Source organism: Leptodactylus fuscus, chromosome 6 (assembly GCF_031893055.1).
Source record: "Leptodactylus fuscus isolate aLepFus1 chromosome 6, aLepFus1.hap2, whole genome shotgun sequence".
Classification (NCBI taxonomy): Eukaryota; Metazoa; Chordata; class Amphibia; order Anura; family Leptodactylidae; genus Leptodactylus; species Leptodactylus fuscus.
In genome coordinates this window covers 101,989,298-102,010,725 of record NC_134270.1, presented here as the reverse complement: position 1 = coordinate 102,010,725, position 21,428 = coordinate 101,989,298, and the positions used below count along the sequence as shown (strand labels likewise).

Below are 21,428 nucleotides of genomic sequence, written 5' to 3'. Positions count from 1 at the left end.
GTTTGGTGACTTTTAGCAGCAGCTTCCACATCAGGTGGTCGTCAGCATAACCCCAATGGGGCAGAGTTATTATACGAAGTCTTTTAGTCCCATATGGTCACCATTTATCTGAGCAGCCAGTGCTCAGCCCCTCATGTTGCTGAAGAATAGGTGAAGTGACCGCAGACTAGCACCGCTATGTTATATGCGTGGCTGGCTTTAGGACTGCCGCGTATGGGCGTGGTCACGCTACCGTTGTTAAGGAAGTACAAGCCAAGGCCTGTTGACCGTTGCTAAGGAAGTGAGCGCGTCGTCGCCTGGCCTGTTGCTAAGGAAGTGAGAGCCGGCGGTCAGTCGGCATCCGGCTCCTGGACAGAGGGACAGGGTGACCAGTTGCGAGGATATGGCAGGTGAGGGGCAGAACTCCGGATGGCAGGGTTTGCTGAAGGGGTGGTTCTGCACACTACAGGGCGGTGATCGGGCACTGGAGAGCGCAGCAGCAGCAGCATGGCCTCAGTGCAGGGGGTTAGTTAGCAGTGGCTAAGGATACTGTGTTCCAGAAGTCACCGATCAGCTGTGGGATTCTCGGGTTATTGTATTCATGCATGACCCTAGATGTGACCCCTAAATGCCAGCCCCATCCCATAATGTCATATGTAGTGCCTGCCTCGGGCATCTTATGCAGTGCATGACGTGATGATGTCATACTTTGTACCGATGCCTAGTGTCTGATCTGCTGATGGCATACCTAGCTATGTCATTGTCATCTAATACCTGATATTGTGTTGTAATTTCTAGTATCTTATGCAGTGATGTTAAATGTAGGTTATGACTCAATTACATTGATTCCTTACCTAATGATGTAATGTATAGCTTTCTCCATGACATCACCTCTAGTGCGTGTTTTTATGATGTCATATCGAGCAACTAACATGATGAGATCATATCTGTCATCTGAGGAGCCCTTACATGTTTTTCATAACTGGAGAGGGTGAATCTCTAGAAGGTAGTGCTTTAAATCAGGGCTGTCCTGCATCCAGTATTTTTGGCTCACCCTTTAACAGCTAACACACCTGGAGCCTTGACATTTTTGGGTGTTGTCTTATTGAAGTAGAGGCTTACTATGCCTCTCTAATATGCAACTCTAACCGGTCTGGTCTAATATAGATAAAGCTGGTGGTGCCACAGCAGGCAGTGTCACCTACTGGACCCATGGCATACCAAACGGCGCCTGATTTTCCCAATTCCATTCCAGCAGCTACCCTGAATCTACCAGGAACTGTAGTGGCTCTTCCAGAATTCAAAAAACCCATCTAATTTTTTTATTTTTAATGACAGAATTCACAGGATGATCTTTCACTCTTTGAATTCCAAAAGGTGACAGTCGTGATGAAAATGTGTGGCGTAAACTGATGTGCCAACCCCTGTTTTTTTTTGTTCGTTTTTTTTTTTTTTGCACAGAGCATTAAATAAGTAAAATGAATGAAGAGCATGGATGGGTTTTTTCTAATATAATCCCCTTTGCTAGTCCTGTACACCTCAAAGGATTAGCCATTGGCAAGCCTCCTATTCTCACAAGAGGCCCAATTTTTAGCAGTTTTTTCTCTTTCACAGATTAGTGCTTAGGCTCATTTTCATATTGTGTTGTTTGCCTTAAACCTCCCCCCACCTATCTTCTAACTTACTGTGTCAAAAATGTATATTCACCCATATCTTTGGGGGTGGACATGTGATTGCCACAGGTATATTTGCTGATTTTCATGTGACGTTCCATGTCCCCGTTTCTGGAAACGGAACGTCACCAGTGTCCGTAAAATAGGCCTAGTTTACAGAGCAAAAAAAATGTTGCCTAATAAGAGTAAATGAAATCCTCTCTGCCTGGCTCGATGCTGTTAGTAGCGTCTGTCCTGTAGGCCTATGGTCACTGTAGAGCTAAGACGCAGTAGTGCTTAACTACATTACACAGTGTCATTCTCGAATTACTGGAGCACCACACTCTGTGTTCTGTATGTTTTAAAGAGGACCTTTCACGTTCTGTGCCCCCGGTGAAGAGCTATCGGTGCCGGTACTGTAGCTCTTCACTTTCCGAAGGGCATTTCTGACTGTCAGAAACACCCTTCTGACAGTGAAGAGCTACGGTACTGGCAGCAATAGCTCTTTATCGGGGGCACAGAATGTGAAAGTCTGTTGGCTTTCTAGCGGTATATAAAACCGCATGTGCCCCAAGTGGTGAAAGGATCTCTATAAAGAGGACCTATCATTAAAACTGAATTTTTTAGTGACTAACACGTAGGAATAGCCTTAAGAAAGGCTATTCTTCTGCTACCTTTAGATGTCTTTTCCGCGCCGTCGTTTGGTATATATCCTGGTTTTCGTTGGTATGCAAATGAGTTCTCTCGCAGCACTGGGGGCGGTCCCCAGCGCTAAAACAGCACTGGGGGCGTCCCCAATGCTGTGAGAGAATTCTCCAGTGCTGCCTCCATCTTCTTCAGGAACGTCCTCTTCACGCGTCTTCTTCCGGCGCTGGGTTCAAACTTCCAGGCCTAGGGCAAAGCCGACTGTGCATGCCCGCCAGCCACAAGAAAATAGCCACTTACACAGTTAGATCAGCCTAATCTTTCCAAATTTCTGATCCTGTGATGTATCAGAACAACAGAAAACAATGTTTTTTTGTTTGTTTTTTTAATCTATTAGCAGCTATTTATCATAATTCATTCGCACACAGTGTGAATAAGTAGAAAAGGTAAGGATGGCACTCTGAGCTTCTGTGTAATATGGACTGTAGTTAGGCTGGAGGTAAATAAGAAGGAATAGAACCTCTTATAGATAGAGCCGTGGGGGTGCTCAACAACCAATAAGCAACATTAGTGTACAAAAACAAAAAAGAGAAAAATAGGAAGGGCACTCACCCACAAAGAGGCTCATCTTCATAAAAAACTTCCTTTATTAGGGTATCACATCTTAAAAAACAGAATCTTCTCGGGAGGGAAGTACAGCATCAATGGCAAGAAAGGCAACAGCCGTTTCGCGCTACCACTTGCGCTTTTTCAAGCCTCAGAATGCAAAAAACATTTTTGAAGATGAGCCTCTTTGTGGGTGAGTGCCCTTCCTATTTTTTTTTTCTTTGTTTTTGTACAGTGTGAATAAGGCCTAACTTGCTATTAGCACTGATTTGTCATAATGGCTGTTTATCTAGGAGTGGATTTAGAAGTGTGCATTATGTGGCCCACGTTGCTAGATTTTATAATGCACATCAATAGGAATTTTTCAGTGGTATGCTTGTAAATAGTTATATTTATATCTAGGCATAAATTTCCAGCGTAATTTAAGCCAGATTTCTGGTATGAATGATAATAAATCCGCAGACCCTTGTCATACCTCCAGTTTTGGAAAATGGAAAAGGTGGTGCATAAATGAAAAAGTCACTTTTTGTTTTCTTTGCATAAAACCATGCAAAGAATGCTTTGAATGCTAGAAAACTGGCATACAAGGAATAATAAGTCTTTCCCAATGTCTTCTGTTGAATTAGCTCTTGTTTGAATAGTAAAGTTACTCAGTAAGAACTAGTAGACCTGGGCGTATTCAGGTCGCGAAACGGGGCTCATGTGATGGCTGCTTTTCTCAGACCAACCATAGCTAATCTGAAGCTCACAGCATAGGTCTAAAATACCCACGGGACGCAGTCAGTAGTTTCAGTGGGGCTTTTGTATATATTTTGTGTTTTGCATTACTGACCCTTTGGTAGCCCAGAAAGGCAAGCAATCCTATGATCAGCTGAGGTTTCAGGCGATGCTGTCACAGTTCATTTACTGGGCATCCCTGTGGTATCGTGGTAAGCCAATGCTGCAAAGCTTTGTTTTTTGAGCTCTCCAAAGTCCATTATCACAAGCTTGTGCAGCTTAAAGGTACAGTACATCTGCCTGATGACTATTCAAAGACTGGGCAGTTAGACTCCATGTCATCCGAACAGGAGAAATGAAACGGGTCACAACCATGCAAAGTGTATGTTTATTAGACTTTGTATTCATGTATCTGCTGATTCATCAATACATACCGTAGTCATCGGTGCATCATCTCTGAATATTCAAGTTCTGGCGGTGAGGAACATGATGCCCACCTTTATGCTATTTGGATAGATATAACAAAAGAGCTAGAAGATGGGTGCACATATAAAGTGGGTGTTTGTGGGTATTTCAACTTTTTATGTGTAGCACTGCTACAAATGATACTTATGTACTTGTATTACATTATTTATCCAGTACTGATCTTCAATTACATCAACTATTCTATTCCAGAACTGCACTCATTAATGGTGTCACTATATACGTATATAACTTATCCTGTATTATTCCTGATTTTTATAGACTGTATACTCCAGAGCTCCACTCGTATTCTGTTGGGGGAGTCACTGGGGCAGCTTTAGTATTCTAAAACCGGCATGCAAGGCATATATATATAGTCCCAAATTTGTGCACAAAACAAATTGCTACTTTTTAAATCCTGTGCCAACTTTGCCACTCTTCTTAAAAGGGGTAGGCAGAAAACTAGTATAAATGATGCAGGAACTGGCATAGACCTACCTTACAGGCACGTGGCGCAGGAGAAGGTCTTAAATGAGGTGTATCCTCCATTGACTCTGGGGTTATGAAGACTGGCGTTAACTACCTCATAAATCTGCCCCACTGTGTATGAATATTCATCTAAGAATATTCGTGTAAGAAACTACAAGGTAAAACTTCAAGTCAGGTGATTGTCCAGCTTAGCTACCAGTTGCTATTAGTAACAGCACATTTCCTTTGTTCTCTGATTTTCACAAATCTCTTTTGAGGAAATGGGTACAAATGGCCGATTGATAGCGAAGTACTGCTAACTTTTCTGCTTCTCATAAAAATGTGCATTTCTTATACTCTTCTGTTATACTCTTATACAATTCTTGCAACAGGAGGTGTATCACAATAAGGTAAGAGATGAGTGGCCCTTCCCTGGCTTCTTCACAGTTTTTGTCAATTTTTAACCTTTGTTGGGATTTCTGGAAATTGTTGCCTTCAGAAAGTGAAATGTTACTAATAGCAACTTGCAGATAGTTAGGTGATTATCTCATTTGACGTTTGAGATTTTGTTACGAACGGACGATCCTAGCACGTGACTTGGGTGCGGCTGTCAGGAGTCAGTTCACTCCACACACTCAATCTTGCACTCACCCTTCACTCAGGCTGCAAATTGAGCATAAATTGTACCCCAACACAGTCCTCGCACCACAAATACCCGCTTCAACCACCTATTGTATTCAGAATCGTGATCAATGGGTATCCTGGACACACATGCTACTGCTCCAGCAGTCAGATGGCAAATGTACTTATATATAATAAAGGATGACCACACAAGCAAAACCGTTTTTAAAAATAAAAAGGGAGAAAGACAGAAAAACGTTGTAGCTTAGAATCCTTTTTTTCCTCCATGGAGCTTGGAGAACAAAGATGGCCGACACTTAGTTTGTTTGCTGGCTTCCAAAAGTGTGACAAAGTTTCTTGACATTCCCAGTCTTCTGTAATGCAAAGGTTCTGGCTTGTGCTTCCCCATGCCTCCTGCCAGGTTGCTTTCCCTCCTCCCAATTTCCACATCTTACAAAGCTGGGAAATGACTGGTTTCATTTGCACCTTGGAAAGTTGAACACTCTACAGATCGCTGAGCTTACTGTCTGGTCACCACTCCCCCTCTTTTATGCCTAGCTGCCTTCCGATGGGGGGGGGGGGGGGGGCTTTGTACTATATCTGGTCTAGTGATTGCAGGAAGGAACCGTTTCACTCCTGACTCCAACACCCCCCCCCCCCCAACATTACATGTATACGCGCATAATAATGGGGTCTATAATGGGGTCCATGTGCTTTCCGCGTGGAGAGAAAAGTACTGCTTTACAGAGATTTCAATGAAACAAAAAACTTTGTACTGAAAATTACTTGGCATAATTTTGAGCAATTAATGTTCACTATTTATATTGCACAGCATCTGTTTTATAGTGACCATGCAATGTTATTATAGTCTGTAATAATATCACTTATTTGCTATAAATCAGATACTCTGTGATATAAATAATAAAGGGCCCTCAAATACTACGATTTGCTCCACAGTGGCCCCAACACACGTTCACAATGTAACCTATTCTTTTAACTTTTCTCTTTCTTTTCTCTAGGCTGTTTATTTTAGGACTGGAAAACTGACCTGGATCCTCAGAACCATTAAACCAATAAAGATGTCAAAGTCAAAGAGCTCAGAGTCTGTGCGAGTTGTGGTGCGATGTCGACCCATGAACAGCAAGGAGATAGCTGCTGGGTTCGATAAAGTTGTAGATGTGGATGTAAAGCTTGGTCAAGTGTCTGTAAGGATTCAGAAGGGAGCCTCCAATGATCTCCCGAAAATCTTCACCTTTGATGCTGTCTATGACGGTAATTCCAAGCAGGTTGAGCTTTATGATGAAACATTCAGGCCTTTGGTGGATTCTGTCTTGCTAGGCTTTAACGGAACAATTTTTGCATATGGCCAAACGGGCACTGGGAAAACATACACTATGGAAGGTTTGAGGGGTGACCCTGAGAAGAGGGGGGTAATACCAAACTCCTTTGATCACATCTTCACACACATTTCAAGGTCCCAGAACCAACAGTATCTGGTGAGAGCTTCATATCTTGAGATATATCAAGAGGAGATCAGAGACCTTCTCTCTAAAGACCAGTCTAAACGCCTAGAACTGAAAGAAAGACCTGACACTGGTGTCTATGTGAAGGATCTGTCCTCTTTCGTCACAAAAAGTGTAAAAGAGATTGAACATGTCATGAATGTGGGAAACCAGAACCGCTCAGTTGGTGCAACAAACATGAATGAACACAGCTCCCGTTCGCATGCCATCTTCATGATTACTATTGAGTGCAGTGAGCTTGGACTGGACGGTGAAAACCACATTCGTGTGGGAAAGCTGAATCTGGTAGACCTGGCTGGAAGTGAAAGGCAAGCAAAGACTGGAGCTCAAGGGGAAAGGCTGAAAGAGGCTACTAAGATTAATCTTTCCCTGTCTGCACTAGGAAATGTGATATCAGCCCTTGTAGATGGCAAGAGCACCCACATACCATATAGGGATTCTAAACTTACCAGGTTGTTGCAAGACTCTTTGGGTGGCAATGCCAAAACAGTCATGGTAGCAAATATTGGCCCTGCCTCATATAATGTTGAAGAAACCCTTACCACTTTACGATACTCCAACCGTGCCAAGAACATCAAGAACAAGCCCAGAGTGAATGAAGACCCTAAGGATGCATTATTAAGAGAATTTCAAGAGGAGATTGCAAGGCTTAAGGCACAGCTGGAGAAAAGGGTTGTGGGTAAAAGACGTAGAAGGGGGAAAAGGAGAACGGGCCTAGAAGGAGCCGGAGAGGAAGACGAAGAAGGAGAATTGTATGAGGGAGAAGATGAGGTGGAGGATAAAGAAGACTATTGGCGGGAACAGCAGGAGAAGCTGGAGATTGAGAAAAAAGCCATTATAGAAGACCACAGTCTGGTGGCAGAGGAAAAATTGAAACTTCTACAGGAGAAGGAAAAGAAGATGGATGACCTAAAACGAGAGAGAGAAGCTATGGAAATGTTGTCTGCCAAAGTTAAGGTAAAAAGATACTTTTTCTTACAGGGGAATTAAACTCTAATTTATCTTTTGACATGTCAGAGAAGTCCATTGTGGTGAGAGCTTGGTACAGTCGTACTGTTTCGAGTGGTCCCTAGAAACCGCAACTTCCATCATATTCCAAAGCCTCTTAATTGTGGGACTTCTCTGCAGATTCCCCACCAGTAGAGATGAGCGAGTACTGTTCGGATCAGCCGATCCGAACAGCACGCTCGCATAGAAATGAATGGACGTAGCCGGCACGCGGGGGGTTAAGCGGCCGGCCGCCGTCAAAGCGGAAGTACCAGGTGCATCCATTCATTTCTATGGAGCGTGCTGTTCGGATCGGCTGATCCAAACAGTACTCGCTCATCTCTACCCACCAGTACTTACCTACTGGTTACTACTAATGGTCAGTTTATTGATGAACTTTTGCTGAAACAATATAACTTGGATAAAAGACCTGAAGACCTGTCCTCATTTCATAAATCATGTAACCAACATTCTACACTGGAGAGTTTTTATTAATACTGGAGGCGTTCAGTAGTTAAAATCATGAATTTTTTTTGTCCACTAGTAATCCGGAAAAAATTAAGGTTGTGGTACAAGAGACCTTAGGGGTTCCTTAGCAAGGGTTTGATGCCATAATGAGAACGGTCTAACTTTTTCTCTGTTGTCACATTGTTAATGAGCAAATGATTGCTAGTAAAGTCGATTACCATGCCCATAAATGATAGTAAATAACATTTGTGTTATTGTAATAGGTCAACGTGAGAAATCACACTGCATCACATGTATTGACTTTCCTTAGGTCTAGAAAGCCTTTTGGTAACTGTTTTGTCTTGGTTCTCGCCAATCCTCATCAGTCTTTATATCTGGTCCTATCAAAGCTCCACATTCCAATTATAACCATGGCGCTGCTTCTTTAATTCCAAAGCTAGAAAAGTTAGGGTTTACCTAGTTACCACACTCTAACATTGAGTCTGTTTTCAAGGCTATGGAGAGTAAACTTCTTGTGGGTGGAAAGAACATTGTTGACCACACCAATGAGCAGCAGAAGATCTTGGAACAGAAGAGACACGAGATCGCTGAGCAGGCAAGTAAATCTGCTGACAAAAGCCTAAATCACAGCTACAATAGAAGGTGCAGAGGTCTAACTTCTATATATGTCACCTAGAAACGTAGAGAGAGAGAGATGCAGCAAGAGATGGAGAATCGAGATGAGGAGACGTTGGAGCTAAAGGAAACATACAGCTCCTTACAGCAAGAGGTTGACATCAAAACTAAGAAGCTCAAAAAGGTGAGGTTGAGGCCTACGTAACTTTTAATGGTGCCACCTATCATAGTCCCACCAGCCTTCAATGCTTCAAATTTATTTTCCAGCTGTTCTCCAAGCTCCAGGCAGTGAAAGCTGAGATCCATGACTTGCAGGAGGAACACATTAAAGAGCGTCAGGAATTGGAGCAGACACAGAACGAACTTACCCGAGAGCTTAAATTGAAGTAAGTATCAGATGCTGAGAAAGCTGGATGGCAAATTTTATAACCACTGCCTTTACACAACTTTTTTTTTTTTCTGATGGTTTAGTTAAAGGTACAGTTCTTTTAGGGCACAAGAACATTGCAAAAGGAACCCCTTGCATATATCTGTTTGGGATTTATAGAGATAAGAGTGGAGGAGATATCCTCTATCAGGATTCTCACATGGCAGCCATTGAAAAGGAGAGCTTTTTATTAAGAGTGGCTTTTGCAGTAGCAGCTGATCCTGGGGATACCAGAAACTAGAGCACTTCCTGAAAAAAAAAAAAAAAAAGTGGTCAATCCCTATAAGATCCCTATATATTGAGGTATGCACATCATCAGCAGAAGATGTATAGATGTCTGCTTGTCTGTTGTTGTGTTTCACAGTAATCTGTTTAGGAAATGGAGAGCAGGATGTATGAATTATTTATCAGGCTGTTTATATCTCGTTTATTATGGCAGCGCATTTGAGTCACTAAAATCACTGTGTCCACAATTATAGTTCTCATAGGGTTTATCGTCAAACATTGCTAAAGTAGAAACGTTGGCCTTATTGATCACCGTCAGAAGAGCGTTTCAGTCAGTCAGGAATGCCCCTCCTCACAGTAGCGTCTATAGTGCTGTATTGTGAGAGCGGTGAGGAACGCCTCCTCCCTCTCCTCACAGCATTTGCCATAAACAAACCTGACCGAGGCACCATTCCCAGTGGCGTGTGGGTGCTGCCATTTTCCTGGCGATCTCCAGGTCTGGGATCACGTTGCCATGACAGTGGGGAACCTTGTGAAGGCTCCCTGTCCTGCCATTCACTGGCTTCTATTGCAGGTTACTCTATGTAGCCTGCAATAGAAGCCTTGGTATTTTTCAATGCCTTAGCATTGTAATGCATTGCATTAATGATCAGACCCCCTGGGTTTCAAGACCCCTAAGGGGTCTAATAAATGCTTTAAAAATTAAAAAAAGTAAAAAAATAAATTTTATATATATATACACACTCACCGGCCACTTTATTAGGTACACCAAGCTAGTAACGGGTTGGACCCCCTTTTGCCTTCAGAACTACTTCAATTCTTCGTGGCATAGATTCAACAAGGTGCTGGAAGCATTCCTCAGAGGTTTTGGTCCATATTGACATGATGGCATCACACAGTTGCCGCAGATTTGTCGGCTGCACATCCATGATGCGAATCTCCCGTTCCACCACATCCCAAAGATGCTCTATTGGATTGAGATCTGGTGACTGTGGAGGCCATTGGAGTACAGTGAACTCATTGTCATGTTCAAGAAACCAGTCTGAGATGATTCCAGCTTTATGACATGGCGCATTATCCTGCTGAAAGTAGCCATCAGATGTTGGGTACATTGTGGTCATAAAGGGATGGACATGGTCAGCAACAATACTCAGGTAGGCTTTGGCGTTGCAACGATGCTCAATTGGTACCAAGGGGCCTAAAGAGTGCCAAGAAAATATTCCCCACACCATGACACCACCACCACCAGCCTGAACCGTTGATACAAGGCAGGATGGAACCATGCTTTCATGTTGTTGACGCCAAATTCTGACCCTACCATCCGAATGTCGCAGCAGAAATCGAGACTCATCAGACCAGGCAACGTTTTTCCAATCTTCAATTGTCCAATTTCGATGAGCTTGTGAAAATTGTAGCCTCGGTTTCCTGTTCTTAGCTGAAAGGAGTGGCACCCGGTGTGGTCTTCTGCTGCTGTAGCCCATCTGCCTCAAAGTTCGACGTACTGTGCGTTCAGAGATGCTCTTCTGGCTACCTTGGTTGTAACGGGTGGCTATTTGAGTCACTGTTGCCTTTCTATCAGCTCGAACCAGTCTGGCCATTCTCCTCTGACCTCTGGCATCAACAACGCATTTCCGCCCACAGAACTGCCGCTCACTGGATGTTTTTTCTTTTTCGGACCATTCTCTGTAAACCCTAGAGATGGTTGTGCGTGAAAATCCCAGTAGATCAGCAGTTTCTGAAATACTCAGACCAGCCCTTCTGGCACCAACAACCATGCCACGTTCAAAGGCACTCAAATCGCCTTTCTTCCCCATACTGATGCTCGGTTTGAACTGCAGGAGATTGTCTTGACCATGTCTACATGCCTAAATGCACTGAGTTGCCGCCATGTGATTGGCTGATTAGAAATTAAGTGTTAACGAGCAGTTGGACAGGTGTACCTAATAAAGTGGCTGGTAAGTGTGTGTGTATGTATATATATATATATATATATATATATATATATATATATATATATAGAATTCAAATCACCCCCTTTCCCTAGAAAACATATAAAAGTATGTAAATACTGTGAAACACATGCACATTAGGTATCTCTGTGTCCGAAAACGCCCGCTCTACAAATTTATAAAATATTTTTCCCTTACGGTAAACACCGTAGCAGGAAAAAAGTCAAAAATACCAAACCGCCATTTTTTCACTGTTTTGCCTCTGATAAAAATTTGATCAAAGCAATAGCAATTCCCCAAAATGGTATAACTGAAAAGTACTCCCGGCCCCACAAAAAAAGACGCCCTAGGCATCACCGTACACGGAAGTATAAAAAAGTTACGGGTGTCAGAATAGGACGACTTTTAGAAAAAAAAATTTTTGGTATAGTTTTGGATTTTTGTTAAAGGGTTAAGATGTAAATAAAAAATATAAATTAGGTATCTATGGAATCATACCGAAACATAGAATATAGGTGACGTGTCATTTTGGCTGCACAGTGAACGCCGTAAAAACGAATCCCATAAGAAAATCGCACAAATGCACTTTCTTCAAATCCACCCCATTCTGATTTTTTTCCCCCCAGCTTTCCAGTACATTGTACAGAGTAATTTAATGGCGGCGTCATGAAGAAAAATTTGTCCCACAAACATTAAGACCTCATATGGCCCTAAGAGTGGAAAAATAAAAAAAAGTTATGGGTTTTGGAAAGGGGGAGAGTCAAAAACGAAAATAAAAAAAAATGCCGTCGGTGGGAAGGGGTTAAAGGGAAAAAATTGGTATGATCCATTTTTAGATGTGTGAACTTCATCCATAGATGAAATAGGGCTAGGGGCAACACAGTGGCTCAGTGGTCAGCACTGCAGCCTTGCAGCGCTGGAGTTCTGGGTTCGGATCCCACCAGGAACAACATCTGCAAGGAGTTTGTATGTTCTCCCCGTGTTTGCATGGATTTCCTCCCATTCTGCAAAGACATACTGATAGGGAAAAAATGTACTATATGGGGTTCACAACCTACATAAAAAAAAAAAAAAAAAAAAAAAAAAAAAAAAAGAAGCAATAGGGCTAAATCTGTCAGTCATGTGACCAATGACTTTCAGTTAATTTTCCAGGAGGCAGGTAATAGTAGTATATTGAGGAGCAGGACACAATTCGTATTACTAGAGCATCATCTCATTATTATGTCTCTGGATAAGAAATCCTTATATTCTACCTCCTGTATCTACGCTGTTTGTCTGCATGGTTGGTTTGTTTTATTTTTTTCTTTTACCTTTATTAATTACATTACCTAGAGGCAGGCTGAAAAAATCTGGTTAAGAAATTAGGAAATGGTCCCTTTAAAGAACGTTTGCCTTTTTTTATGTGGTTTTTGCATTTTTTTTCCCCACCTCTCACTAATTTCATTGAATTTTTCAAGGCGTACTCCAACTGAAGATAGGTCATGTTTGCAATGAAATGAATGGGAGGTGTTTTTTGAGGAGGATACTCTTACAAATGACCTAGGCACAGACAATTATGTAAATAACACACACACTACAGTAAAGTATTTCTAATAAAGATCTGTTTACACCATTAGTTTTCCCATGGATGCATCCTGTGCTATGGCGTTTTCTCAGAAAATTGATGTTCATTGCTTCTGGCTGTTTTTGTGCTACAGGCATCTGATCATTGAGAATTTCATTCCAATGGAAGAGAAAAATAAAATGATGAACCGCTGCTATTTTGAGGAGGAGGAGGATCAGTGGAAGCTTCACCCCATCAGCAGGCTGGAGTGAGTATTTAAAGCCTCTTTATGTGACTTCAGTGCCCTGTGCCAGACGACCCTTCACATTTCTGGTAACTGCAATCTTTCCCTTATAGCAATCAGCAAATGATGAAAAGACCCACTTCTGCCATAGGATACAAGAGACCACTTTGTCACCATGCTAAGATGTCCATGATGGTCAGGCCTGACCCTAGATACCGGGTAAGAAAGCAAGGATTGGGGAAGCAGTGTCCTTCCCAGGTTCTTTCTGTGGTCTTATGGTTTACAGTATGTTATTACTATTAAGAAGGCAGGTTCTAAGTCTTATTATTGTGAAAGCTGTCATAAAGCGCTTCCTCTTCATACTTCAAGTCTCTGTCAGACATGGTTGGATAAAGTTATGGCAAATGAATCTCTCTCACTCTAATGGATAATCTCAAGAGGGTAATTTGTTCAGAAGGAGTTGGGGTCAGACTCTTTTGTTGATGACATGGCTGTAGAGCTTCCATTACCTTCAAGGATGTTGATGCTCTTCTTGAGGAGTCAAATATTCTATGGGCATCAAGGAGGCTAAAGAAACCAGGTCTACAAAACAGTGATTAATCATGAATAGAAAAACCCTGACAGAATTTTTTGTTTTTTTTTAGCCATTAAGAGGTAGTAACTGTTCAATTCTGAGGACAAAGCTGTCTAGTACCGTTGCATCAGTAACCAAAGTGGGTAAAGAAGCATAATGGTATCAACCCATTTCATAACCTTAGCCACGAAGAGAAAGTATTTTCTCTGTTTGAAGGTAATATGAATCCGGGTGTCTAATAAAAATATATTGGAGTAACTTAAATTGGGCAGATTTCAAATTAGAGAACTTAAAGAGGACCTTTCATCACTTGGGGCACATGTGGTTTAATACACCGCTAGAAAGCTGACAGTGCGCACACTATCGTCTTTCACGTTCTGTGCCCCCGGTGAAGAGCTATCGGTGACGATACCATAGCTCTTCACTGTCAGAAGGGTGTTTGACAGTCGGGTACGTCCTTCCTCACAGCAGTGGCTATAGCGCTGTACTGTGAGAGCGGTGAGGAACGCCTCCCTCCCCTCTCTGAGGGATGCTATTTAACATTAATAAGAGTTATAGGGGAAAGGATCCCTTTAAACTTCTTATAATAGAAGGAGGAATAGCCATCCTGACCTAGGGTTTTCCTATTGCTCAGGTTATCAATGGCAGTATCCAGTTCCTTCATAGTGATGGGATCATTGAGGAGGGAGAATTGATCATAGATTCCTGGGAGGAGATAATAGAGGGGAGGCTAAGAGAGTGGAGAAACAGAGTAATCTCTGATGGACTAGCCGTAGCAGGGGTTGAGTAAAGTTTCTCATAAAATTGGTGGAAATAAGTGTATTAGGATTAGAGGTCAACGTACCTCCTGGCCCTCATATTTGGTAGATGGCATTCTGCCTCTGACGTGCTTATAATTTAGAGACCAATAGTCATCTCCCATTTCAATCTAGATGCATCTGCTATAAGTGCCTTATGGGCCGACAAGTTAATAGCTGGGTCAGTGTCCGAAGCAAGGTTATGGACAAAGAAAGTACAGTAGAAAGGACATCTGTAGTCCTCCTCAGGGTCAGTCAGGAGAGACTCATTGAGTCACCAATTAGGTCGTGGGGTAGTGTACAGCTTAAACGCAATGTCAATCCTAACCAAGTCATAAGGACCAGGCACAAAGGGCATGACGAGCATAAGTGAGATCAGGAAGTGAAGAGGTAAATCCTTTCAGTTCTGGTGTAGTGATGATGAGCCATGGAGAAATACGTGCAGCCCCTTCGATTTCCATTGAAATCACGCCAAATATCTGCAATGTTCAGGGCCTGCAGGGCAGAATGTACCTCTCCCTTGGCCTTGAAGGAAAGTTTATCTGCTGTCTGGGAGGATTGGTCAAGGACAGCATTGACAGTAAAATTAAAGGGATTCTATCATTAGAATCCTGTTTTTAACAATGCCCATGTCGGAATAGCCTTAAAAAAGGCTATTCTTCTCTTACCTTTATTATCTTGATCTGTGCCGTCGTTTCGTTGTTTTTTTTTCCTTTCTTCTCTGTATGCAAATGAGTCTTCAGAAAGCACAAGAGGTGTTTCCCTGTGCACTCCGAAGACTCTGCAGCGACACCTCCATCTTCTTCTCCCAACCACCTCTTTGCTGCGTCTTCAGCAGAAAGCACCAACTGTGCATGTCTGACATTTTCCTGTGGCCAAACGAATGCTTGTGTAAGAGACCACAGTAAAATGGCTGATGGACATGCGCAATTGGCACGTTCAGCTGAAGATGTGGCCGATGAAGAGGCGATTGGGAGAAGATGGAGGTGTCGCTGGAGAGTCTTCAGGCAGTACAGGGGATGCCCCCTTGTGTTTTCTGAAGACTCATTTACACACAGCGAAGAAAGGAAAAAACACCAGAACGGCGGTACAGATCAGAATAATAAAGGTAGGAGAATAGCATTTTTTAAGGCTATTCTAACGTGGGCTTAGTTAAAAACTGGATTCTAATGATAGAATCCTTTTAAAGTCCCCACACCAGATCAATGTAGAAAATCTGATTTACCTAAGAGACTGCAAAGTTCATGGTAAAAAAAAAAAAGCTATCGGAGAATGTGTAGGAGCAAAAGAGTTAACGGGACATATTTGTTGGCCATAGATCTTGCAGTGAAGAATTATATGGCCCTGGGAGTCCGTCATATCAACAACCTGTAGAGGAACAGAGATCTTAAGCAGGATTGCTACACCTCTGCTCTTAGACTGGCTCGGTGCCTGGCCTAAAAGAATATATTGAAAATATTTGGGAAACGAGCTGGGGTTGAAGTGAGTTTCCTGTATGAAATGGAAAAGAGATAAAGAAAAACCGGGAAATGATAGAGCGCTAATGGCAGCAAAATCCAAAATGAACTTGAAAATAAAAATAACGATGTGGATGGTTAAGATGAAATGGTTCTGTTTATTGCTCCAAGGACACTGTGTGGGTGCCTTCTTCATGCCACTAAAATATACAGTAACAGACAAATACTACAATTAAAATCCATAATCAAAAACATAAGACTTAATCGATGAATAAATAAATGAATGAATTCATACATAGACAAAACAGTGGTAGTGATCATAATAAAAAGTCGCATGGTAGACATAAAATATCAGGTATAGGGGATATGCTTGTCTCAGCAAGCTCTAAACAAAGATTTAAACAAAACCCATAAGACTTGGTTGATAAATAAATGAATACATACCTGGATTAATAAATAGATGGAAAGGTGGTAATTATCATAATAAAAAGGTCATATGGTAGTTATCAAATATCAGGTATAGGGGGTATGCTTGTCCCAGCAAGCTTTGAGTAAAGACGAAAAAAAGAAAAGATTATACAGTCGCGTGCAGTTCTAGGTAGGTTAAATAAAAAACTTTGAGCATGTGGAGAGGTGAGGGTCTCAAAAACTAGACCAACATCCTAGTAAGATAGTGATGCGCAGACCTGACATTGTTGAGTAGGGTGCTAAAGTGGTAGTATGCTGATAGGACAGGAATAGCCCCATAAAACATATCATAGGTGACAATAAACACATTATTTTGCGTATTAGTTGTAGATCCCTGTAAGGGTGATGAAGAGTTACTTACAGCAGGAGGTGTCCAGCAATAGCCTTAGAACCAAATCAAGCCTTGTAGTGCCAACCCTGATGTGGGAGGGGAAAACCAAGTCTTATCGACCAAGTCTTATCATGGTTTGTTGTTAGAGCTTGCTGAGACAAGCATACCCCCTACACCTGATATTTTATGTCTACCATGTGACTTTTTATTATGATCATTACCACTGTTTTGTCTATCTATGTTTTTATGTATGTATTTATTTATTCACTCATCGATTAAGTCTTATCATGTTTTTGATTATGGATTTTAATTCTAGTATTTGTCTGTTACTGTATATTTTAGTGGCCTATCACTTCCCAGTTTTTCCTTTTATTTCTTTTCCAATTTGCCTCACCACCCACTGTGTGGGACGGTGTCTGGGTAAGAGCTGCAATTGGCCTGGTGGGCTCCTGACTGGAGTCTACTATTTCCACCAGACTGGTCAACATTTTTATACTTCTCCTGTATGATATATCAGGTTTCAGCTTATCCTAATGGAGAAACGCCTTTCAACATTTCTGTGGGGAGTTAAATCCGTGTACATTATGTGAGATCTTACACATGATTAAAATGAAATGAAAGATCAAGCTAAACAATACACCCAGATAAAGGACTGCTGAGGTTAAATAATAAAAAAGTGATATCAAGTGGAATATTAGAGGAATCTTACTGGTAAATAAAATAGACACAGTAGTAGCGCTGCATAACAGGCAACCTGTAACAAAACTAGTGTTAGCAAGTCAGATACTCATCAGGAGCAAACTGAGTTCACAGCCACTGGAGGAGCAGGAGTCTATGCATTTTGGCATCCAGCAACGGATAGGTCTTTGAGACAGCAGGTTAGCATCTTCCAATGGCAATCATTCATGCCTCAGAACATGTAGGCCTTCTGTCAAGGAGCGGATGAGGAATTCCTTGCCATTAAGAATAAAGGTGATGTGGAAAAGGAAGACAGGGCGCTTGGCCCTACACCTAGTGAGCGGTCAACCTGCGGGAGCAGGTTAGAGAACAGGGCAGTTTTACGTAGCATAGTGATAGATCCTACTAGACCTCTAACACAAATGTTGATCCTCTTTGATCTGTTCTCCAGCTTTAGTTCAGATGTCTCAAGTTTTATCGCCTGATCATCAAGGCGGCCCTTATCCTTCTCTAAGACTTTGGCAACTTCATACATTTTATCCTCTACAGTGGCAATACTGGGGCTGAGGTACTGAATTTTCTTCTGTGTAATCGGTAACAACCTTAACAATTTCAATGGAGAAATGCTGATTGAATTCTGGTAAATAGGGCAGAGGGAGCCCTGTTCAGTGGTCTCGGCGCTCGTGTTAGGTACAGTGTCAGAGGCTGCAAGGGAAGTAATGCTACCATGTGAAGAACCTCCTTTAGCAGAGCCAGAGGAGCTCAGAGTCCAGAAAAGTTCTGGTAAAATATGCCAGCCAGGCTGATCTGTCATCATAGAGGGTTCAGTACTTTTCTTGACTCATGTACAATTCATCACTTTCATCTCTGCAGGCTGAGAACATTGTTCTGCTGGAACTTGATATGCCAAGTCGTACTACACGTGACTATGAGGGGCCAGCCGTGGCTCCTAAGGTCCAAGCTGCATTGGAAGCTGCTCTGCAGGATGAAGATGACATCCAAGTAGATGCCTCAACATTTGAGAGCTCAGCTAGCAAAAAATCCAAAGCAAGGTAACCGTCCTGCAATATCCACGATTAGAGGGGTTAATTGGATTGCCATGAAATAACTTATGGGTGATCTCTTTGGTTAGCTATAATGAGTGACTACAGCTTATCTGCAGTATTTATTAGGGCTAGTTCACACGTGGGCAAAGGGGAGGTTTTTGACAGCGGAATTCGCTTCAAAAACCTCTCCTTTAACATGGTGGTCTATGTAGACCACTAGCTTTTTTTTTCCTCCTAGCGTTTTCCGCCTGAAGAAGGGACATGACCTTTCTTCAGGCGGAAAACGCCTGAAGAATTGCATAGAAGTGAATGGGAGGCGAAAACCGCGTGGTAAAAAACCGCGCGGTTTTTTGCACACAAAACTGCGCGGTTTTTTGCAAAAAACCGCGCGGTTTTCGCCTGCAGTTTCTATAGCACATATAGGAAAAAAAAACCCTAGCGAAAACCGCTAGCGAAAACCGCGTCAAAAACCTCGTCAAAAACCGCGTGGAATGCAAAAAACAGCGTCAAAAAAACTCCTCGAGGTTTTTTACCTCGCACAAATAAGCTAGGCGGTTTTCACGTGTGAACTGACCCTTAGTCTAGACTGAAATCCAGCTTTTTTCCTATAAAGAGATCAAGTTACTGCTCTGTCCCCCATTCGATACACTGTGTATAACCCCAAGTCAGTGGAGAGTATATGTTTGTTCTTATTGCCACCTCTTCTGTTCTATATGCACTTATTTTCTTTCTTCTGTTATTTCCAGACCCAAGACTGGCCGAAGAACAGCCCCACCTCCAGGACCATCTGGATCTTCACATTTTCCACAATCAAGGGGGTTGGTTCCAAAGTAACTAAAGCATTTCTCTTTAATTGAGGCTCTTTAATAGGTAGATGAAGTATTAGGATGGACTGATTTAAAAGTTGAATTGCACGTACCACAGGGTAGATCCCACCAATTCTATGGCCAAGCTTTCTGCAAGGTGAAGAAGGGGATGGTATCATCTGTGAGCAAGCCAATTGCTCTGAACCTGTAATACAGCAACACACCCGTGCATGATTTTGTGTGGAAAGTGTGTCTATGTAGGAGTTAAATTGTAATGGATCTGAGGACATGGAGACCACAAGTGTACACAACTCCACCTGACATTGAGCGTTATCTGTACATGTAAGATGTACTTGACACTCAGCCTCTGCACTGATCTCTTGACACCCTGACCTTTCTTTTTTTGGTATTTATGTTTTGTTTGTTTTTTTAAATTAGATGTATATTTAGTCGTCATCTTTTATACTGTAAATTAGTGACCTTTTGTTCCATTACATCAGATGGTGACCTGTGTGTCATTCCAAGCATCAGTCCCAAGGTACGAAATATATTACACAAAGCTTGCTTGGATCTCTCCATGCTCAAGAAAGGGATAAAAATTTAAAAATCTGAGTCTGACTGTTAGTTGCATGACGGAACTGCTCTGGCCCACTTCACGCAGTCCGCCATTTTGCTGCTTTATAATGTGACTGCACTCAGTTTCATGTTTGATGTTCCATGTTCATAGCTTCTGCGGCATCTGCTTGCTCATTTGTGTTTATTCATACTTCCCTTGGTGACATTCAGCCCCAGAGGTGCATTGTGATTGGGAGACTCTGCAGCTCCTTGGCCTTATTCGAAGAAGCCATAGCTACTGTGAATTTTATACAGCAACACAATGCAGTGTGATGGCTCCTTCCCCGTCCAGAAACTAGCAGGAGAGAGATCTATTTATTTGTACTTTTGTCTATCGGTGAATGTATATTTAAATAAAATCCCTTTACTGCACCTACCCCGAGTGTAAGAGTCTGAGAGTGTGCCCTTCTTACCCACCTTTGTGACCGCTTCAATGTAGTTTAGTGGTCTTTGACCCTGTGGGTTCCCAACTTTTGTGAAGCTACAAATACTAGCGTTTCCTGACAGCCTTATCTATATTGATTGACACAATTCTGGGAGATCAAAGGTGAAGTAGCAGTGGCTGAAAATTTGAGACAGGTAGTCTCTGATATTACATTGTACACGGTACTATTAGTTATTATTGGAACACTGGCTAGTACTTTTCTTGTGGCAATGTAGTTGGCACTGTTGTGGAGGCCATTAGGGAGTCCTAAATAGTTACCTGTGATCATGTTTACCCAAAGCCAGAACATGCACACTGAGCTCATTTACATTATTGCATTTGCATTCAGTGTTTTGCTCTTTCATCCTTGGTAACGAAAGGAGGAGAATGAAAATAATAATCTCTACATTCCAAAGCTATAAACCCATGCTGATCAAGTGTCGTTTGCAGTTTGCCGTAAGCTATATAACGTGGAAGAAGGTTCTCTGGTCAGATAAGACCACAGTTGAACTTTTTGGTCTAAATGCATTGTGAAACATGGTGGTGGCAGCATCATGCTTTAGGGATGCATTTCTTCATCAGAGACAGGGTTGGTCAGAGTTGATGGAACAAAATACAGGGCAGTCCTGGAAGAAAACTAGTTGGAGGCTGCAAAAGACTTGAGCCTGGGAAGGAGATTCACCTTCCAGCAAGACAATGACCCTAAACTTACAGCCAGAGCTACAGAGGAATGGTTTAGATCAAAGAATATTCATGTCTTAGAATGGCCAAGTCAAAGTCCAGACCTAAATCCCATTGAGCATCTGTAGCAAGACATGAAAATTGCTGTTCACAGACGCTCTCCATTCAGTCGAACTGAGCCTGAGCTATTTTGCAAAGAAGAATGGGCAAAAATCTCAGTTTCTAGATAAGCAAAGTTGGTACAGATATATCTCAAAAGACTTGCAGTTGGAATTGCAGTGAAAGGTGGCTCTACAAAGTATTGATATAGGGGGGCTGAATACTTTTGCACGTCACACTTTACAATTATCTGCTACTTTGTGTCCATCTATCATTTAAAATCTCAATAAAAAAAACATTTGGTTTTGCTTTGTAAAGTGG

At 42.1% G+C, this 21,428-nt stretch overlaps 3 protein-coding genes across 3 annotated transcripts in view; all 3 read left to right on the top strand.

Annotated features, from left to right (window-relative positions):
• The window catches only part of TM9SF4 (transmembrane 9 superfamily member 4), a 318,186-nt gene that overhangs the window by 114,130 nt on the left and 182,628 nt on the right, over positions 1 to 21,428 (top strand). The window lies entirely within an intron of this gene.
• Positions 1 to 21,428, top strand: part of POFUT1 (protein O-fucosyltransferase 1) — a 142,906-nt gene that overhangs the window by 59,151 nt on the left and 62,327 nt on the right. The window lies entirely within an intron of this gene.
• On the top strand, positions 253 to 20,705 carry KIF3B (kinesin family member 3B). The gene is made up of 9 exons (XM_075276837.1): positions 253 to 389; positions 6,170 to 7,630; positions 8,622 to 8,723; positions 8,805 to 8,927; positions 9,011 to 9,129; positions 13,042 to 13,155; positions 13,245 to 13,350; positions 18,310 to 18,488; positions 19,229 to 20,705. Exons 2-9 carry the CDS (start codon positions 6,230 to 6,232, stop codon positions 19,314 to 19,316), a joined length of 2,232 nt encoding a protein of 743 aa, XP_075132938.1. The 5' UTR covers positions 253 to 389; positions 6,170 to 6,229; the 3' UTR covers positions 19,317 to 20,705.